Here is a 20632-nt window from a genome sequence, read left to right on the forward strand (position 1 = left end):
CTACGTAATAACTTAGGTAGAAATTAATAAATTTACCGCCTTGTTTTTTTATATAACAGGGGGCAAAGGGGCAGGAGGCATACGGCCGCCCATGGACACTATTAATGCTAGTGGGCTCGGGAGGGTGTTGCCGGCCGTTTAAAAATTGGAACGCTCTATTCTAGAAGGATCCTAAGCCGACCCTTAATCACTACTACGATGAAAGAACTGCAGCGCAAGACGTTTCAATGGCTTATTTACCGAACTGTATAACGTAAAGTCACACATGCACTTTGAAAATCTATTCAAGTGCTTGTATTTTAAAACCTTAATAATGTAGTCATAGGTAAGACTAGGCAAAAATAATATGGCGACATTTTACCTCATGCACAACTATATGAGGTATTTGTAAAACTTTGTAAGTTGTTTAAGTTGCGTCTATTATTATAGAACGTGTTGTGTTAGCGGTTGCCATGGTAATAATTTTAAATTGAAACTTCTGGGCTGTAAATATATTGACGAGGTGGTCGGGAAATGTAAAAGTTATAAATAAAGCAATTTATTAGCGGCTTCCCATCAGGGTTTTTAATTTAGGTTATGATACCATGTCGATGGAAGTACTGTACAGACTGAAAGCAATGTTGTTTCCAATTCAGAATAAAAAAAATGCTAAAAGAAAACGTTTTTAAAAATAAACTTCAATGACTTGAAGAGACACAAAGCTCCTTCAAAAAGCTCTACATAGGTCAATTCAGCCATCATAAATTAATATACAATGAAATTTAACGATTTTTGAAATCTCTGGAATCTGTAAAACCTCGTAATTTAGAGAACTTTTCTTCGTCGTTGAAACCCGTTATAATTAAGCTTTATATTAAATACGGAATACCTAACACGATAAATCAGTGTTTCTTAACGTGGGGCCAACGTCCACAACGGGGGCACTTTGATTGATAAGAGATTTAAAATTCGGAAAGGATTTGAAAATTTATAAAAAAAAATTGGAATTATAAGTTTTTTACTTACTGTGTATCAGTAACAATACTGTGTTTAAAAAGGAAAAATATGATATGATTTGTTTTTCTTTCATTTACTTAATGATATTTTTTAAAATTAAAAGTAATGTATTAAATCTGGACGGGGGCATAGAATTTAGTAAGCTCAAGTTAGACGCACAAAAAAGGTTGGTTTATCCGTAAAAGTTTTGAAATGAACCCATACAAATACAAAAAAGTTCGTCCGGAAATAGAACAATGTTACACCAAGTTCACATCCCAAAGCTCCAATGGGCGATCCTTTGTTCTTTGATACGGGCTAGCTTAATATGTTACATATGTATATGTTTATTTCATTATGTCATTTATTCACAGTTTATTAAGCGAAACAGCACAGTTTATTGCTGGGACTGGGTATTAATTATCTTTGGCCACAAATTTGTCGGAGACTAAATAAATATAGGATTGGTGGATTTTTGTATCCACTTATGAGCCGATTTTATTAATTATCTTAAATTTCATTGTTAAAACTAGGTATTTTTAGCAAGCAACATAGTCAATATAAGAATTTAAATATGTGGAATGTTATTAAATATTAAATAAACATTAGAAATACGTCTTCAGAGCTTCATCTGAATCTTCTGGTTATAACATTATCGATTCTATTTGCATAAGTATTTACTTTGGCAATTCACTAGTGTTTTGGCTGTTTTAAACACTAAATTTAGCTTCACGGATTCACTTTAAGGGATATATTCGTCTTTATTATATTTATTAACTTCACTAGAGTTTGTTTCTCGAAACTCAAGTTAAAATTTAGATTTCTAATAGGTTCTTCTGTTTTGATTCTATGAATAAAGCCGCGACTAATACAAAGTTTTATCACATTGAATCACGTTAAAACGCTTCGAGCAGCATCTTGAAGCATCTTCAAACTCATACCAAGGAACTTTGTACATATTTGAACTTGTATACAAATTGCCGCAATATCACTTAACTACTAACTTCAGATGAAGCTCGGCCAGTTAGCTTCCTGATCCACGAATTAATATTCCCTTTTATTTATTAGTAAAACTTATTAAATAAGATATTATTAGATTAAATTGACAAACGTGCTAATGTGCGCAAACTACAGTGATTTTTTTGTCTGACGGAAATGCATTTTCTTAAGTAAAAGTTCAACTGACTGATGTATAAAGCCTCCTTAGAACCCCGTTATACGTTCGAAACCGGGTCAACAGGGTACGGTCAAATGTAATCATAGTAAAGTGGAAATTCCACAACAGTAGCGTTGGTGCTCCAGTGCGGATTCATACATGCATTGGGCGGAACAAATCTCATCGACTTTATGGTGGTACTCATCGCAAAACAAAAAAAAATATTATAAGCTACATAGTATTACATAAATTCGGCTGGAGCCCACAAACAAAGGCTCCACCATCACATAAAATTTCGAGGCAAATCAATGCCTTCACACACTGAATAGGACGAAACTGTTTGAACTATTGAATTAGTGTTAGTGCACGTTAGTGTAAAGCTAAACACTGATTGAAAAAATAAAACACAAGAATACAATCTGTTTTATAGAGATTGTGAGTAGTGAGTTCAAATATCCCATGGACACTCTCAATGCCAGAGGGCTCGCAGGTTCGTTGCCGGCCTTTTAAGAATCAATCAATCACTTTCATGACATTTACCATGCTCTTCGGTTATGGGCAATTTTAATTACTTTCTTTGCCCTCACCACTCCCGAGGGTTGAAAGTTAAGAAAATTTCTGAAAAATACACCACTGTTTACTACTGTAGCAGGCAAAGAAAATTAACCGTACCAAAAATGCACATTAGATGCTATGGAATACATAAACTACCGATTTATTATACGCTTTTCACCAACATCAGTGTTTTTTTAATAACGGTTATGATTTAAGTGGGCGCAAATAAAATTGCAACTAAACATTACCATAGATATTAAAATCATCTTTTTTGCTATCACTACATAGCGCTTGATTTACGTAGCTGCATCCGCCCCTTGCATCTTGAATTAATTCTATCTATCCATCTCATATTTGTGATAGTGAAGAGAAAGGGACGAAAAACCCATCCAAAGCTATTCGCCTGAATGAATGTAGGCTCGTCCATCTATAACAATCGTAATTCACAACTATGGATTTAATTTATAGTGTTGAATATTACGATTTTATCTGTATGAGAAAGATTTTATTAATAATAGATAATATTTATTTTTTCTCACACACTTGCACGTGTGTGTGAAAAAATGTGTGTTTTACCTCTATATCTATACCATAAAAGAAGAAACATTATCATATTTCAAGAAAATACTTCGATTGGACTCCAAATACCTACTTACATATTTTTTATTTAAAAATGTATGTATCGTATTTCTTTATTTTGCTGGAAATAAATGAAGAACACCAAAAACCACTCAGGGGTTTAACCTTGATGCCAGAAGGACACCACAGCAGTAGTTAGTAACTACTATTTAAAAAATCAATAAAACGAAACGAAACGAAAACATAACAATAGAGAGAAAAACCAACGTTTTTATAATATCTCATCCATAATATTACATATATCAAAAATGTAGCCAAGCAATCCCAGATGGCCACATTTTGAATGAAGCAATTTTCGTGTTACTTTAGAGATTTGACTATAAATTAACAAGGCGAAAACAATATACTCCGTCCGTCCTGCGTACATTATTTGCGCATTCATCACCTAATTAATTATTACTGGATAAAAGTCTTCGCCATGGTTACCAGCTTATATATCATAACCACAATAATCTCCCGTCAACGATCTATAACACATAAACGATTCTTGCGCGTCAAAATGACAAAGACGGTTTTTGAAACATGGCCGAGTGGCGTCCTAATCGTGGTCTCTAGTAAATATCCTGAAGTTAAGTTCAATGGCGGGTTGGAGTGATATTCAATTAAATAAATTTAACTGTCTTAAATCGTTTACGACGAGAGCTTGTAATTCCATAAAATTAGGAGGATGCAACACTGGACTAACAAAAGCAATTGGTTCTTATAACTAAGTGACATATCTATAACATACAATATACGTGAATATATATATAAAAGAATTAACGTGATCTTGATCTGACTCTGTTTCATCATCGGGCGGTGAAACAGAATACGACCGTTTTTACTGAAGTTTCTTCAACCACTATAAAGGAAATAGCTTCCCACTGAAGTATTTTCGAACCAATTCGACTTAGGGTCCTTCAAGAAAAGAGCGTACCAATTATTAAAAGGCCGGCAGCCCTGTTTTAACATTTAGAGTGTCCATGGGCGGCGGTATCACTTAACATCAGGTTCGCCTCCTGCCCGTTTGCCCTTGTTCTATAAAAAAATATATGTGTGTGTGTGTGTGTGTGTGTGTCTTAAAGTAGGTTACATAACTCGTGCCATATTACTAGCAACGTTCGAGCTACATAAACAAAATTATTGAGTTCAAAGTCGACTTACACACATTGAAAAGTTATTTAAAACTTTTTTATGTGAGTACATATAAATAGTGTATTTCCAAATATTTATCTTTTACTTCTAAAATAGATGTTCCACGTTTTGTTTATTTCGATTTCTTCCTAAACTAAGGTCGTCTCAATTGGTATTTTGCATTGGAAAGTTGTTCGAGTTGATTGGAGAAGTGTATAAGAACGGATTTCCAAAACCGGGGCCTGCATGATGAAGTTGTGTTTGAACTGAGTTGGTTTTCGTAGGTCAGTCAGCCGTTCTCAGCACGCGAAACGTCGGTTTAAATTTAAAATTATGTACAAATAATTATAAGTTTAAATATAATAATACATATCTATAATCCGTTAAAAAAGTGTTTTTCTTCAAACCATGGACGTATGCCATTTTACTCAGAATCGAATTAGCCCTGGATCGTAAATATATAGTATATAAGATAAGATTCTATGTAAGATTCTCCATATAATAATTTATTAAAATAACAAGGGGTGTGGCTCTGTGGTTTATTCACTCTTTGATTACCCAATTCTATAAGGCAATTTCCTCAAAACAAAATTACGTCAAACGTCATTTATATATTTGTATTTCGCCAGATTTTAAATGTTCAATATTTATTTTGCATTTTATAGCTGACTACTGAATCCTGGTTTTTTTTCAAGTGAAACTGTATTTAAATTATATATAAGTATTAACTTGTATATATATAACGATTTTCTTAAATACTGAATTGAATATAATATGTCAAAAAAGAAAATTATATTCGCTATTAACTTCAGTGATTTTTTTTAAATATATATCTTTTATATATATATTCTTTTAATATATTCAGACGTGCAATTGAATAGTATTAAAATTATATTTATTTTCAAGCCAAATTTATTAATTTTTATTAAATTTATTTATTTTAAATAATTTATCCATAGTTCGTTTTCTCATAATTGTGCCTAGTTCTAATTATCCCTTATCTGTGGATCTTACCCTCTGTTTCCGTCAATTGTCTATGTTATTCTGTAATCTATGTCCCTAGCAGTGAGTTCTACACGCCATTGTTTCGACATAATACTACTGATAATAATAATAATGACTACGGAATCAATTATTATTGACCATCAAAGAGCCGTTAATGTGTAGATCTATTAATAAGGGCAAATCGTGACCACCACAAATATTAACTATTTTAAACTGACTTTGACGTTGTTAAATTAACACCTCTGTGACAGATAATGACAATAGAAACTGACAGTGACGCCATTGCCCTGACATAAATGACATTATATACGCTATATACAGGGATTGGCCTTCTACAAATAAGCACTTAACGAAACTAAATGTATGTACAGTATCGGTTCTTGTAATTTAATGACGCATCGATAATTTCACAAGTTTATATTATTTTGTTATAAGATTGTAAATTGTACTAAATATTTCCAAGGCTTTTCATTTCTTGAAACCTAAGAATGACATGTAATTAAGTTTACAGAGTAATACTACGTACAATTGTTGTAATATCTCTAGTTAAGCAAAATAAGTAATAACCAAAAATAAAAAAGTAGAGATACTCTTATGTCTTCTATCATATTTCCTTTTCCACTAATAGACTTCCTTTATTACGATTTGGGTGACTTAGCATCACACCTTGTCCACAGTTAATTTCAAAAGCTGTAGAATCAACGTTTTGATCCCAATTTTATTTTAGTTCATTATCAGTTGCATCATCTGACTACGAGGTCTACCTCGCATTCTATTGCGAAATACCACCCATATCTCTCAGATGTATTTAAATTTTAATTTTTATATTGAAGTATTTCCAAACCAATTCGACTTAGGGTCCTCCAAGAAAAGAGCGTACCGATTCTCAAAAGGCCGACTGGCTGGCGAGCCCTTGGGCATTGAGTGTCCATGGGCGGTATCCTCATATGGCCTTCTGTTATATAAAAAGGTTTTAATGCGTATCTCTGTTGCGATTGAGCGGTATTGCTTTTGTACTGTATGTTTGCTAACAGATCTATCAGATCTATATCTTTATACACATATTTAAGTACTTTATTTATTTAAGTAGTATAAAAACAAATACTAGTAAAACAGAATGTAAAGAATACATGTGTAACTAATAAAAAGGCTTTTATTTCATTGATTTATTGACTGAGCGCAAAGTTTAGGCGGGTAAAGAAGTTACAAATAGAATTACTTTCGGCACTCAATCGCCCTACATATGGTTTAAGGGCACTTATAAAGTAATAATTCTTTATGCACAACCTTGTCTGGTGTTTTTTTTGTTTGTGTGTTTTTTACGGTCTATAAAAATTGAAAAGGTTAGGTTATTTCTAAAAATGTAGGATTATTTATCATATTGAAGGTCTCGGCACATAACTTGCCCTGATTTTGTTAGGTAAACTAAAACAACTACTTCGTTTCACATCATATTTTATGTAGATTCCAGACGAGTATCGAGATACGATTTTTAAGTCGAATGTAGAAGTCGAAGTAAGAAGTAGACATGGGGAGAAATTGGCTGTGCCAAAGATCAATCTAGAACTGTTTCGGAAGAACACCTTTTGTATGGCAATTAAAGTTTACAATAAATTACCAAAAGAATTAAAAGATCTTCCGACTAGAGTCTTTAAAAAGCGACTTAGTGCATTACTTTTGGTAAAATGTACTATTCAATAAATTATTATTTGCGTGAGACATTGTAATTGATACAAATTTAACAAAGTATGATATGTACGATACATATAATATAAGAATTGACTTTGACTTATAATGTAAAATGTAATTTAAGATAAATTTGCGTGCCATTGTGTGTGGCAGAATATGCGAACGCTTTACGATTGTACATGAAACCTGAACATTTTTGTACCATATTCTTGCAATAAATAAATTATTATTGCATGTTATTAAACTAGTACTTATATGTTGCAGGTGCAATAACTATTAATTCCAGGTCTTGCTCAGTAGTTCCTGCGCTTGTGTGCATACTATGCTCACAGCTGAATATTTTATTATATTCGTTTGTAGATACAATACATCGTACTGTTTTATGTTTATAAATTTCTTAGGAAATGAGAACTCTCCCATTTATATTTTCATGTTGTCAAACTATCAATGTCAATTGTCTAAACTGAGTAAATTTTCTGCTTGTTTTGTGATATTTCTACGGTGTAAAGTTCTTGATTTGTTTTTTAAACATAGAATAGTTTTCCAATATATGGATTTTCATGGGCTATTCATGTTAATTTTTCAAAGTATTTAAGATCCTGTATATTTTATTATTACTATACACTCATAATCTTTCTTTTTAACGGGCAGGAGGCTCACCTGATGTTAAGTGATACCGCCGCCCATGGACACTCTCAATGCCAGAGGGCTCGCGAGTGCGTTGCCGACCTTTTAAGAATGGGTACGCTCTTTTCTTGGAGGACCCCAAGTCGAATTCTAATTTAATAATTTAATTTATTTTTGTATAAGTAAATTAAAGTCACTATTAAGCTGTGTCTAACTTCAGTACACTGTCCGTCAAAATGTTTGCTGTGTTGATAGGCTCCACAGAGTTAATGACTTTAGCGACAGCCTGTCAAAATGTCACAAAGTTTCAAGTGTTTCATTAAAATTGTCTGGCTATCTAGAGATGAGGGAACAGATACTTTTCGTATTATCTATACGGTTGAATTTTATATTAGGCGTAGTATTTGCTTGGAAGTTTAAGAAGTATGCTGATATAGAACATGGTAACCCATGCTAATTTATGTGTTCCATAAGAAAATGATACCCCGATAATTTAATCATTCAACCCTGGCTTCGCTCCGATGGATATTTGTTTGATACTGTAATATTATCACAGACTTATTTGTAGATATTGACTTCTAAATAAAATATAATGGTAAGAGAATTTTTTGATTAGTCCAGTAGATTTTGGGCTCATCAATTACAAACAAACCTTTTTATAATATTCATGTTGGTACGATATCTGTGTAAATAAAATATTAAATACTGTATATTTTTCTGTTGGAAATACAAACTAGATCGTTATTGACTAATGTGTATAAAAAAATAGAATAAACAGATGGGTAAAGCGTATAATATATTATGTGATGAGGTTTTAACAACTCAACGGATGCCTTACAGGCTTATTTATGCGAGAAGAACATTATATTTACACTAGTAATCCGCTAATCAGGGAGGCAACCTAAGCCTTCTCGGGTGGAAAGCTCCAACGATCTTAATATGTTTTTTTTGTAGTGCCTAATCTCATGTGGAGTGGATTCGTGAGATTCTCTATAAAGGAACATCACACGATCAAGAACTATTAACGGTTCTGGTCGCTTTAGGAAGCGATATCTGTAAAGAACCACTAATATGCTGTAGACAGTAGTTTCACGAGTATTGTCAAACCGCGCAAATATTTTAATAGGGAATCTTTTCAGATTCGTAATATATCCTATTTATTTCAAGTAAGAACTGGGTGTCGCAGGACATTAATTCATTAAATATTTTGAAAATGAATATGAATTACTTAATGATAATGCAGTATTTTAATCGTGAAATTTTAATTGGTCTACTACTTACCTTCTGATTTAAAAACATACAAAAATCTTAGTCTTACATACAATAATCTAGATAGTAAGTAGGTATTGTAATTCAGTAAAATCATTACAACCGACTTAGGAAAGGTGCGAAATCCCGTATCCCGATGACAACTGTATCGAAGTTTTCATTTGTTAAGCTCCTATGAATTATCACGACAAGATCTGATAATGGAATCATAATTACTCAGTTTCGAGTAAATTATTTTAATGTTATGTACCATTTAGGGACTCTTTTTTGTGTCCTTTTTTATTCTCCATTTCAATGTCTACACATATTTTAGTTTGTATAACTAAATTGAGGTGTAAATAAATAACTCCTTCTATTACTTTTAGCATGAAGCCTCTTGTATGTACGAAGCAACATTTGCAAGGATTTTATGAAGGCTTATGATAAAGATCATACATTGTCTCGAGATACGTCTATTTGTAATTACGACGTCGTAGAGTATCATAATGATAAACAGATAATATTATTAATGAAAAATTGGCAAAGAAAAATTAAACAACCTTTAATGTTGGCAGAATTTCCTCGCAGTATTCCTATACTTATTCGTTTATTGTGATGTACCTATGTAGGTTAAAAATTTTGTAAATACTTCTGTGTATTTCTATGTTGTAAATATGTATTCAGATTACAATTAGGAATTACTTAATTTAAAAATTATTTTTGCGTTGGATAGTACCAATAGAATTGGTATATATATATATATATATATATATATTACATATATAATTACTTTTGTTCTAGGGAGTGTTCAAGTATTACGAAACAAATTTTGGGGAGTTTGGGGTAAAACGTTACGATGCGGGGCGGGGACTGAATTATGCGTTATATTTAATATTATTGTCGACTGTCTGATACTTTACAGTACATAAATGGCATCTTTTAGGTTTAATGAGTCACTGGATCAACGAAACGTTTTATTATTGGGTACAGAAAAACGTTACGGGGCGTTACATGGGTCAAGAATCTCCAAAAAAATAATAATATCATCGCTATAAAATATAATAATAATTAAGAAATTCACTAAGATGATATGAATGATAATGTAATTAAATAACTAACTACCATGTAAAATTTGACGTTTTAGTTATAAAAGTCCCATATTCTTGCAAATAGATTATTACTTACTATAAAATTATATTATCTTTAGTTCAGATAAATAGATCTTGTATTTATATACATATATTCATATCGATGCTAGCCCGTGATCAATTTGACTGCAATCGTAAAATAGTAATAAAACGCAAGGAAAAAATTCGTTCCGTTCACGGCTAATAATAAACTGTATGAAGGACGTGCATGGCCACGTGATGTAACTAGTTGATGTTCCCGGCTTCGTATCAGTCATATGTTTGACGTTATAGAAAATATAACTTTCTTTATCCCTGTATTAAATCAAATCAAAATTTATTTATCCAGTTTAGATGCGATTTAAGGCATGCTTATGAATGTCAAAAACGTTTACAAAATTCGCGAAAGAGCAAGATGATGATCTAGATGTTATGACGATTAATGAGATCTTTACGCCGGCTTTTTCACTCGGCCAACACCTTCTGTCTTATTTGCCGATGAGTAGGGATGCCAACAGGTTCGAATTTAAGGACGTGGAATAAGTGACACCATGATGATCTTATGTTCCAAAATAAACGTATTTTATCATTTTTTTTAAAGAGTGGCGGAGAGTTTATTAGCAATTCTTCTCTTCCATTCTACGACCTTGATTTGCGAATTGGCAGTTACTTAATGTAAAATTGGAAGCATTTCAGAAATATTTCTTTATTGATGTTCATAAGTGTATATAATACATAACAATACATAATGGCACGAACTTTTCTGCCCACTTTATAATAGCAATAAACTTTATAAAATCAATGAGTTGCCTGAAAGAGACAGCTTCCAAGTAATAAGCCGTAACTCTATAGCCCGGGTTTCCGGGGCATATATTAGCATGTACATATAAAAGGTGGACTATATATATATGGAAAGAACCAACGGGAAGAAGATGGCGCCCTAGAAAAGGTTCAATATAGAGAAGTGTTAGCAGGAAGCGAATGAAGAAAGAAAGGCTAGTGAAATTTGACCCAATGGATGAAAAAAAAGGATAGAGAAAGAAACCCGTGAAGATCCGAGCAATGATACCTACTGAAGGATATCAAGTAACAGAAAGTATAAAAACAAGAATGAGTGATATAACAAATTGTAATTAAGTAAGTATATATTATTAACGCTAATGTGCTTCGTAATCCTTTAATTAAAACAGTAAGTAATACAATAAATTACTGATAACATGTAAATAAAATAAATATTTATAAGCCGTTCAAATATGACGTAAACACATTATGTCAAAAACAACAAGTGCAGGAGGCTCTTCTGAAAGAGTGCGTTGTCGACCTTTTAAAAATTTGAATTGGGGCTGGTGCGCGAAAAAATCTGTCTTAAAATACGCTCCGTTGTGGAACGCCGGACTTCGGGGTATTATGAATGGTATATCTGCCTTGAATTAGCTGAAATTAAATGAAATTAGCTGCCGCTATTAATCTGAACCTTTCTCTGCTTAGTTATGTGTATCTCATGATTTTTAATCAAATTGTGCCTTATCTTATTTTTTCTTAGCGACAGTAGGTACCATTTTTAATTGTATGATTCTCTTAAAGTCGTAGCTTTTAAAATCAGCGACCTATCGTTGCTATATAGTGATCATGGAAGCATCTATCTCTCCTTCACAGCTAATCTATTATCATACTTCTGTTCCCCAATTTAGATTAGTTGTATTTTTGCGCTTTGCGTGTCAGTCATTAATCATGGTACCAAAATACCCAACATATCTCAATATAATATATAATATACCCCCCAAATGTGACTCGACAAATGTGCTCGACTCATAAAAAATGAAGAATGTTCTCTACATTGTAAACAGCCTGCTGCAATAGAATCAGTAAATAACTGTCTTCTTCCCGAGCTGTTGAGAGTCAACAAAGTTTAGTGAGAGAACGTTGAGTTAACTGCAGCAAATAAATAGACTATCCGGTCAGCTATCACCTACATAGAACATAAAGCAACTTAATGAAAGTTGAATCATTATTTTCATAAATATTTGTCGCTTTAGCAATGTTGGCCTAGTCACTACTGGTTTCAGCGTGCGACCCTCATGAGGTCATAGGTTCGATCCCCGGTACACCAATGGACTTTCGATGTGTGCCTTTTACATTCGTTCGAACGGTGAAGGAAAACATCGTGAGGAAACCAGCTTAGATCCAAAAAATCGACGGCATGTGTCAGACACAGAAGACCTACTTGCCTATTTGATTGACAAATGATCATTAACAGATACAGTAATTGGAGGCCCAGGCCTAAAAAGGATCCAACGACACTGATTTATTTATTTGTTGCGCTCCAGACAAACTACTACTTTTTTACATTAAATAATACAAATAAGTAATATTTGTATACGGTTTTCAATTTTATTAAATTGTAATATATCATGGTGTTAATGTATTATTATTTCACATATAAAAACATATTAATAAAGTTTCAGTATTATTGATACATTGCCTAATGGAATGTAATAAATAGTACAATTTATGCGCCCAAAATATATTAGTTATGTTATAATTTTATTTGAAATAATACATACCTTCTTAGGAGGGTTGACAGTATTTTGTGTGTATGCCGAAGTGAACAATATTGTATGTACCGGCGCTTCAGTAGGTATACCCAGTGACGTCATCTCGCAGATAACACAACCTCCTAGATACACAATTTACTTTTCACTATGCCATGTTACTCTGTTATGTTTTGAATCTTTGCATGTATATATACATACATAATTAATAATAATTTTGTATATTTTTTGGATATGGAAAATTAGACAATTATTGTCAAATGGCTATACTAGTAACGAATAAACGGCTCCTGTATGTCAAAATCAAGTACAGGAGCCAGATTTCTTTATCTCAATTCAACATCTTCGACTATTCCTGTGTGTGTGAACATATATGTGTTGTAGCTTGTGTGTTATAAGTACCTCTTTGTTGCTATTTGAGTAATGAGTAAAATCTATCCATCTAAGCTTCAGAGTTCAATTAATTAGATGCCATAGTATAATAATTTACATTTGAATAAAAGGAAAAAAATTGGCAGGACCCGAGTAACCGTATTTTTTAGATACAATGTCTGAGTGTAAAATATTCGGATTCTGATGAATATATTAATGGGTGGAACCAATTAATATTGCATTATACAAGAACGTCAGCATATTGACTTGCAAAAGTGATCTGCAGAAACTACTGTACTTTATGATAAACGTTCCGTTAAACTGTTTGTTTACATTTTCTATGTTAATTTCATAGCAGCCCTTGATAAAGGAATCTAATCTAGAGCACTCAGATATCAGCGAACTTAACTAGTATATTATTATATTTTATATAGTTGTAACAGAAATTTCGTTCAAATTAATATTAAAAGGCTAACTTGTTAATCTTAATTACCTAACAAAAATAGAAAAAAACATCCAATTAAACTTTTATCAAATAAATCAGTGATTATTTATTCACTAGCGAATAATGTTCGTATCTTTTGCTAACTATCACTGATATTGAACTTATGATCCCAATCTTAACATTTGAACGCGTTTCATAGTCCAAATATTTAAGTATTGTATTTTTTATCTTAAAAGCTTTTTTTTTAAATTGTGTATTATAAGTGTAGCTAAACTGAAAATCATATAAATAATATATAATAAACAAGATAAAGTCCTTTGTCTTAAAATCACTAAATGATTGCTTTAAAATATCCTTTACATATTCGCTAATGACAAAATTGTTCTCTAAATGTGACTGTTAAATTATGTTACATTGTGATCATATATAGTTATAGCCACACCCAATTTATTATATTCTTGTATGTTATCGTACCTCTAGCGTCTTCGGATTTAATATAAGCATTTAATACACAAATAATTAAGGCACAACACTGCACAGAATGCGGGAACACGTAAAATAAGACTGATTTACAAACGCCACGCTACCTTGGTACGAAGTAGCTAGATTAATAAATAAATGCGTCAGTATGTTTGTTTTTTGATAACGTTTTCACCGTCTGCACAACATTTTAAATTATTGTAGGTACAGATTATAATTGTATAATGTTTAAGGTTCAATTCCCGGCTCTGAACTTCCTTTGTACGCATTTAACATTCCCTCGAACGGTGAAAGGAATAGTCGTAAGAAAACCAGCGTGCCTTAGACCTAAACAGTAAAATTTGATAGCATACAACCCGCTGTCATATAAATCATTCTGAGTGAATGCAAACTGAGCGATGATTGAACGAAGATTGCCAATGGCACGATTGATTTTGATAGGACATTCCCTTTTATGAAATCTATGTTGAGTAACAAATAACCACGAAATAATATTAATTATTATCTAAAGTAATGACAACAATACAAATGAAGTGATTTTAAATAAATCTTTTAAGCTGGAATTTTATGATATATTTTAAGAGCATTTTTACGTCATAGTTGTATAAATAGACGTATGTACAGCTACTACTGGCGTGCCAGACACGCGACACGATCCATGTATAAGACGACAAATATTCCTGGTCCAGGCGGCATTCAGGTTTGTCCACGAGCTGTCTTCCATCACCATGTCCTGTTCCGCATATGAACTCAGAGAGAGTACAAGTATTACGTCACGCAATTTTTGGATATGACCCCCCCCCCATTTTACGCGCCGTAACATTTTTTCTGTACCCAATAGTAAAACGTTTCGTGACTCTTTGTACTGAAAAGTTACCATTTTGTGGTTAAAAGTACTGGAAAGTCGAAAATAATATAAACAATAACGCGTAATTTAATCCCCGTATCGTCACGTTTTACAAGAGGAACACCGCCCCCCAAATTAGTTACTTGAACGCTAACTTACCTGTCCCAGGTTAGGTTTTCAGTTTATTATATATTTTATTATTTAAATTCGACTAACGTAATTTGTATATTAATTTAAGTGTCTGTTAATAAATATAATTTCCCGCATTTGTAATTGCTGGTTTTGTCAAACCCCTCACATAAATATACGTAATATTTTACTTGGTCGGAAGCCATTTATCTAGCAAGCTTCGAGAACAATCTCAGAGAGCACAATTATTAATGTGGTAATTGCAACAAAAGGCATTATTTAAGACTATGCTTGTCTGGTATTTGGTACGAAACTTATTTACATTACAATTCTTACGAATTTGTTTTGTTTTTCTGTATGTTGTCTCCGTAGAAGATTGGCGACCATTATGAAGAATTTTGGTCATATTAGTAATGTGAAACTAACTACGCAGAATTGTTCGATTGTAATGGACAAACGGACCTTATTTGACGTATAGTCGTGTCTTTGAATAGAAATCCAGTTGACCAATCACAGTCGAACGAAACGGTTCGTTTTTGTTTTACATTATGATGATTAATTGAAGCGGCTCACGTAGGTCTAACTATAACTATTCCATAAGAAAGTTGGAACGATTTTACTAGTAGACACTCAACTCAATGTCGTTATATTTTTTCAACCATTTCTCAATTTGATGATTTATAGACTTTTTAATATCGTATACATATATAAAGTAACATTTGCAATAAAGAAATCACGCAAAAACCTTTCAGCACATATTTGTAACAAGAACATACGATATCCACGGAAGCAATAGCACAGGAAGATAATTTTCTGGATGATTAATGTTTCTATGCACCATTTGGCGTACAAAACGTAATAGTCTACTCTACCGCTGAGTATTGTACGCCTCTCCTATTGTTTTATTCATGTGTTCATACCGCCAAATGTTACACATTTCAAAATTAAAATCTTATTTGGTTTTGGTGAACTATTATTAAATCTGAAAGATATAGATATAGTAGTATAACAGATAATTTAACAATATTCCTATACTTTTTTACATTTTCTAAGCTGAACTAGAGTTTGAAAACCGTATGCAGTAGTAATATTTAAGAACATAAAAAAAACAACTCATTTTATTAAAAAAACAACTTTATATTTGAATAAAACAAGAAACTGGTGCTACAACCTTTTTAGGTCTAGGATTCTTGGTCTCAGATTTCTTCATCTGTTTCATGATAACGTTTGATTCTGATTAGTCAGGAAAATCTCTCGTCCAATCACAGACTCGCATTTCGTACGACCAATCGTAACCGAACGTAACGCGCTATCGTTTCATCATTCATTTTAAATTGTATATATATTTTGTACGGTTGGTTTTATTTATTGGACGTCACCACAAAGTTACATCGTCGACGGTCTGTCAACCCATGATAAGCCAGGTAAATAACAATTTGTTTAACCAAGGGGCAAACTAGACACTGCTAGGTTAGCGATAACGCATATGGATCAGCGGAATATTTTTCGAATATAATTATTTAAAACGCATACATATTGTTATATTTTTTTCTGAATGGGATAAGAAGTGAACCCATTGTTGAGTCAAGAGTGAGCACTATTTTTTAAGGGTTGTAAATTTTCTATGACGAAATATTATTTTTGTGTGACAGATGTTAAGACCTCAAAATATTATTTATAATAAAAACCATCAAATTATAATTATATTAAAAAGACCTTATAAAGGCCTTGTGCCCCTAATACAAGCTATTTTTTGGCACGAACACAATATTAGTATTACTCTAGCCTGTGTGTGTGACGTTCTGCAAAAGGCGCGCGGCTGTCAATTGTCAGTGCGTCGAGGTGACAACTGTCGGCTGAGTGGACCGCGCTGTGTTGGCAAGTTATGCTTAAATAACTAAATAATTAAGATGCTGAATTAAACAAACATAAAAATTTGATGTTAATCGCTTCTAAAAACTAGTATAGCTATATACAATATAGCAAAACTAATAATCAATACCTAATACAATACAGCAGAGTTTCATTATCGGACGTAAAGGCAGAATACAAAATACATCCGGATGACCAGTTTTCTGAACCACTGTTACTTATGGTCCTTTCGAGAAAAGAGCGCATCAATTCTTAAAAGGCCGGCAATGCACTTCCGAGCATTCTGGCAATGTGAGTGTCCATGGGAGGCGGTATCACTGGACATCAGATGAGCCTAGGTACTGCCCGTTTTCCCTTTCGTTTCGAAAAAAAATTAAATGGCAGAGACTCACTCTCAAATGCAACAAACAACTCAATGCCAGAGAATTGGTACGCTCTAATTTATTTATTGTTAGGCGATAACTTATCCAATATTTTATTACTTATTCTGCTATTCGGAGCGGAGAAATCTCCACGAAAAAGGAGATAACTAAGGTCAGTCCAGCCGATCTTGAGTTATAAGTGCTGTAACTAACACGACTTGGTTTTATGTATTTAGATATTTTGCAGCAGATTCTTTATAATCGCAATGAGGTTTATTACATAAAAAAAGAGGTAAGTTTTTTAAATTTAAAATAGGAACAAACCAGTCTAAAACTCTCGATAAGAAATGATAAAATTTTGGTAAGATATCATATTTTTTTAGTTACAGAAACAAATACTGAATTTACGTCTAGCCTTGTTTATTTCCTATAATTATTACATCGATACAACTTTGTATCCCACAAGGACTAACTAGAAATTTTTCATGTAGACCAGTGAAATCAGTTTTTACTACTGTGTAGTATCAAATATACATATCTCTATATATGTATGTGTATATAAATTCTCGTGTCACAATGGAAGTTCCCTTAGTCCTCCGAAACGGCTCGACCGATTCTTATGAAATTTTTTATGCATATTCAGTAAGTAACTATATATCTTTCAACTTTTTATGATTTTTAGACGAAATTTTTTATTTTTATTTATTATGATACAGTGTACAAAAATACTTACAAAACAAATTTCATCTACCCTCTATGATCAACAATTATTTTTTATTTGTTAGTTAACTCATAGTTATATATCATATTAGTTAACTCATAACCAAAACTCTCAGGTTTATACCGAGTAGTTAAAGTCACAGAGAAACCTAAAAAAATTTCCTTCCGGAAACCGAACAGTATCTGGGGTGGCATAGCATGTTCCATGTTGGTATGTACTAAAAAGGTAGGCTAGATATAAACGAGAAACGAAGTATGCGGAGGCAGCTAGTGTATTAATATCACTGGTGAATAATCCAGTCTGCTGCAGACCTCCAATGAAAGATGCAAATCACGCTGACCATGTCAAGGTTGTTGGACACATCTCGTTTATATTCATTTCCAAGACCATTTTTATACGGAGCAATGGGACGGCCACAGTAGTGGAGTTTGAGAAATGTCGAAGACAGGGGAGAGTGGAATAAGTTGTCCAGTGCCACTAACACGTCCTTCAGAAATGAAGAGTGTGACTGAAGATGCTCTTTTCTATTGTGTCTGGTCCAGATAAAGTCTAATTACACTGTGATTTAGGTTGATCGATTGTTTTAAATTATCTTTTTAGAATGGAGGAGTTTCTTGCCAGTTCTTCTCATCTGTTCGAAGTATAGGTACATACTTACTGAAAAGTAAGTAGACTTAAACAACGCTCTACCATTCATTTCTATTATACATTTTATTACCTAATAAATTCGTTTCTAGAAATCAGACATGGACACTCATTAGTATGTGATATTTCCAACATATAAGACATACAACAACATTTTTATATTAGTACTTACTTACATATAATTTACAACAAAAGAACAAAAATAAAAAATACACACATATATATATATGTAAAAATCGTAAAAATTCAAATTAATGGAATAATATGTACGAGAGTCAAAAAAATTATTACTTAATAGTCACATAATACGTGTTGTAACATCAATGCGACCTATCTACCCTTATGTAAAAAATTTCTACTAATGTTTGAAACTAATATTTGTATTATATATAGGTTTATTCAAATTCATAACACATCTACATAACTAACTCTAAATTTTCTCGCTTAGTGAATATTCTTTGAGAAATAAATTATCTTTGAACCGAACATAAGCATCATATGTCACGGCACACGATTCCCACGAAGGAAAACGACACTGTTTCTATGCAAACGAGAGTGGCCTTTAGCGGATAAATGGCTAACATGTACGAACAAGAATAAATCTAGCTCACTCATTAATTAATCACCAATTCAGTGACTCGGGATAAATTAAATTTAAGCTACCGTTGGTGCTCATGCAGCGCAAAAATTACATTCTTCATATGTAGACTGCGGTTTGGCTATTTCATGTATTTTTTTAAATCATTATAAATACAAATATCATCAATTCGATATTCAATTTATATTAAGGATGCACCCGATACCGATACTGATTAAAAAGAGTGGCGGAGAATTCATTGCCAGTTCTTCTATTTCGTTCTACGCCCTTGATTTGAGAACTGGCCTTAAATGTAAAATTAGATTCATTTAATATTTTTTTTTGACGTTCATAAATGTACATTATGTTACCTATAGGTATGTATAAATGAATTCTGACTTTGACTGAATACGGTATATCGGTATCGGCGATATTTTAATTGCCGATACCGATACTTTTCTATTTGCTCTACTATTTTTTTATTTACTTTTTAGTATTACTGTCATAATTACTTGATATATTACGTAATGAGAGTAAAACTAAGTACTTGTACACTCCATCAATCAAAAATTTCGTGTAATTTTGTCTATGTTTGCATATTATGATTAATGAGATTTTTATATAATAACCCGCTGTGTTGTTAGTCCCACTGAAAGGATTTTAATATATTACAGATATTATCGTTTTATAAGCGTTAAATACATAGTATGTATATGACGCTAATTAAAATAATTACGTAAATTCCTCGTTAGTATACAATAATAAATTAATATAGACCTCATTCCAATCGTATATTTTGTATAGAAAGTGGTAATTTTCATTCACTGTGTAACACGGGAACCCTTTGAAAGCATACCATACTGGTTTATAGAATAGGGGGCAATCGGGCAGGAGGCTCAACCGATGCTAAGTGATACCGCCGCCCATGGACACTCCATGTCAGACTCACCATTTTGAATGCGGTAGAAGTGAAATGATCCTACATCTCTACTCAACATTAAGGGATCAGCTCGCTCGGAAAGAAATAAAGGTTTTTTTTTAATAAATATTTTCTAGATAATTCCCCGATTATGCAGTCGTGGGAGGTATTAAATAGCTTGCATAAGTGGTATTGGTAACTGCGATGATAAAACACTACTACCTATTTCTTTTTTTAACTACTTTTTGTATGACCTTTACAGCAAATCCCAAAAGATGTCTCTTAATTTAATGTTGAACATAACCTTTAAATTCGTCTCCGTTACTTTTATGCCCATAGCTTGCTCAGAGTTAAACCTATCGTATCCATACATTGGACAGTCGGTCAGAACATGCAACACCGTCTACCGGAAAGAGGTTAAAATGTAACAAATTGATGGCATATCATATACAATATTAAGAGTCAGAATTTAAAGTATCACAGTTATACTTATGTAACAAGGAGACCGTGACCATGAAAATGCTATGTCAATTTAATTAGTCTATATACGCTAGTTACATGATAACATGACGACAAA

General features: G+C 32.6%; 1 protein-coding gene across 14 annotated transcripts in view; it reads right to left on the reverse strand.

The window, feature by feature from the left end:
- The window catches only part of LOC111002621 (transient receptor potential cation channel trpm), a 133011-nt gene that overhangs the window by 98415 nt on the left and 13964 nt on the right, over positions 1 to 20632 (reverse strand). For 2 of the 14 annotated variants that reach the window (XM_045634460.1, XM_045634459.1), the window contains exons 1-2: positions 13978 to 14075; positions 12699 to 12811 (exon numbers count right to left, since the gene is read on the reverse strand). The exons of 11 other annotated variants lie outside the window; for them this stretch is intronic. In XM_045634460.1, the coding sequence (XP_045490416.1) occupies positions 12699 to 12791 (93 nt within the window). In that variant the 5' untranslated portion in view covers positions 12792 to 12811; positions 13978 to 14075. Of the gene's footprint in view, positions 1 to 12698; positions 12812 to 13977; positions 14076 to 20632 lie in introns of those variants that run through there. One more of the 14 variants, XM_045634464.1, reaches the window with a different exon arrangement.

Source organism: Pieris rapae, chromosome 3 (genome assembly GCF_905147795.1).
Source record: "Pieris rapae chromosome 3, ilPieRapa1.1, whole genome shotgun sequence".
Lineage (NCBI taxonomy): Eukaryota > Metazoa > Arthropoda > Insecta > Lepidoptera > Pieridae > Pieris > Pieris rapae.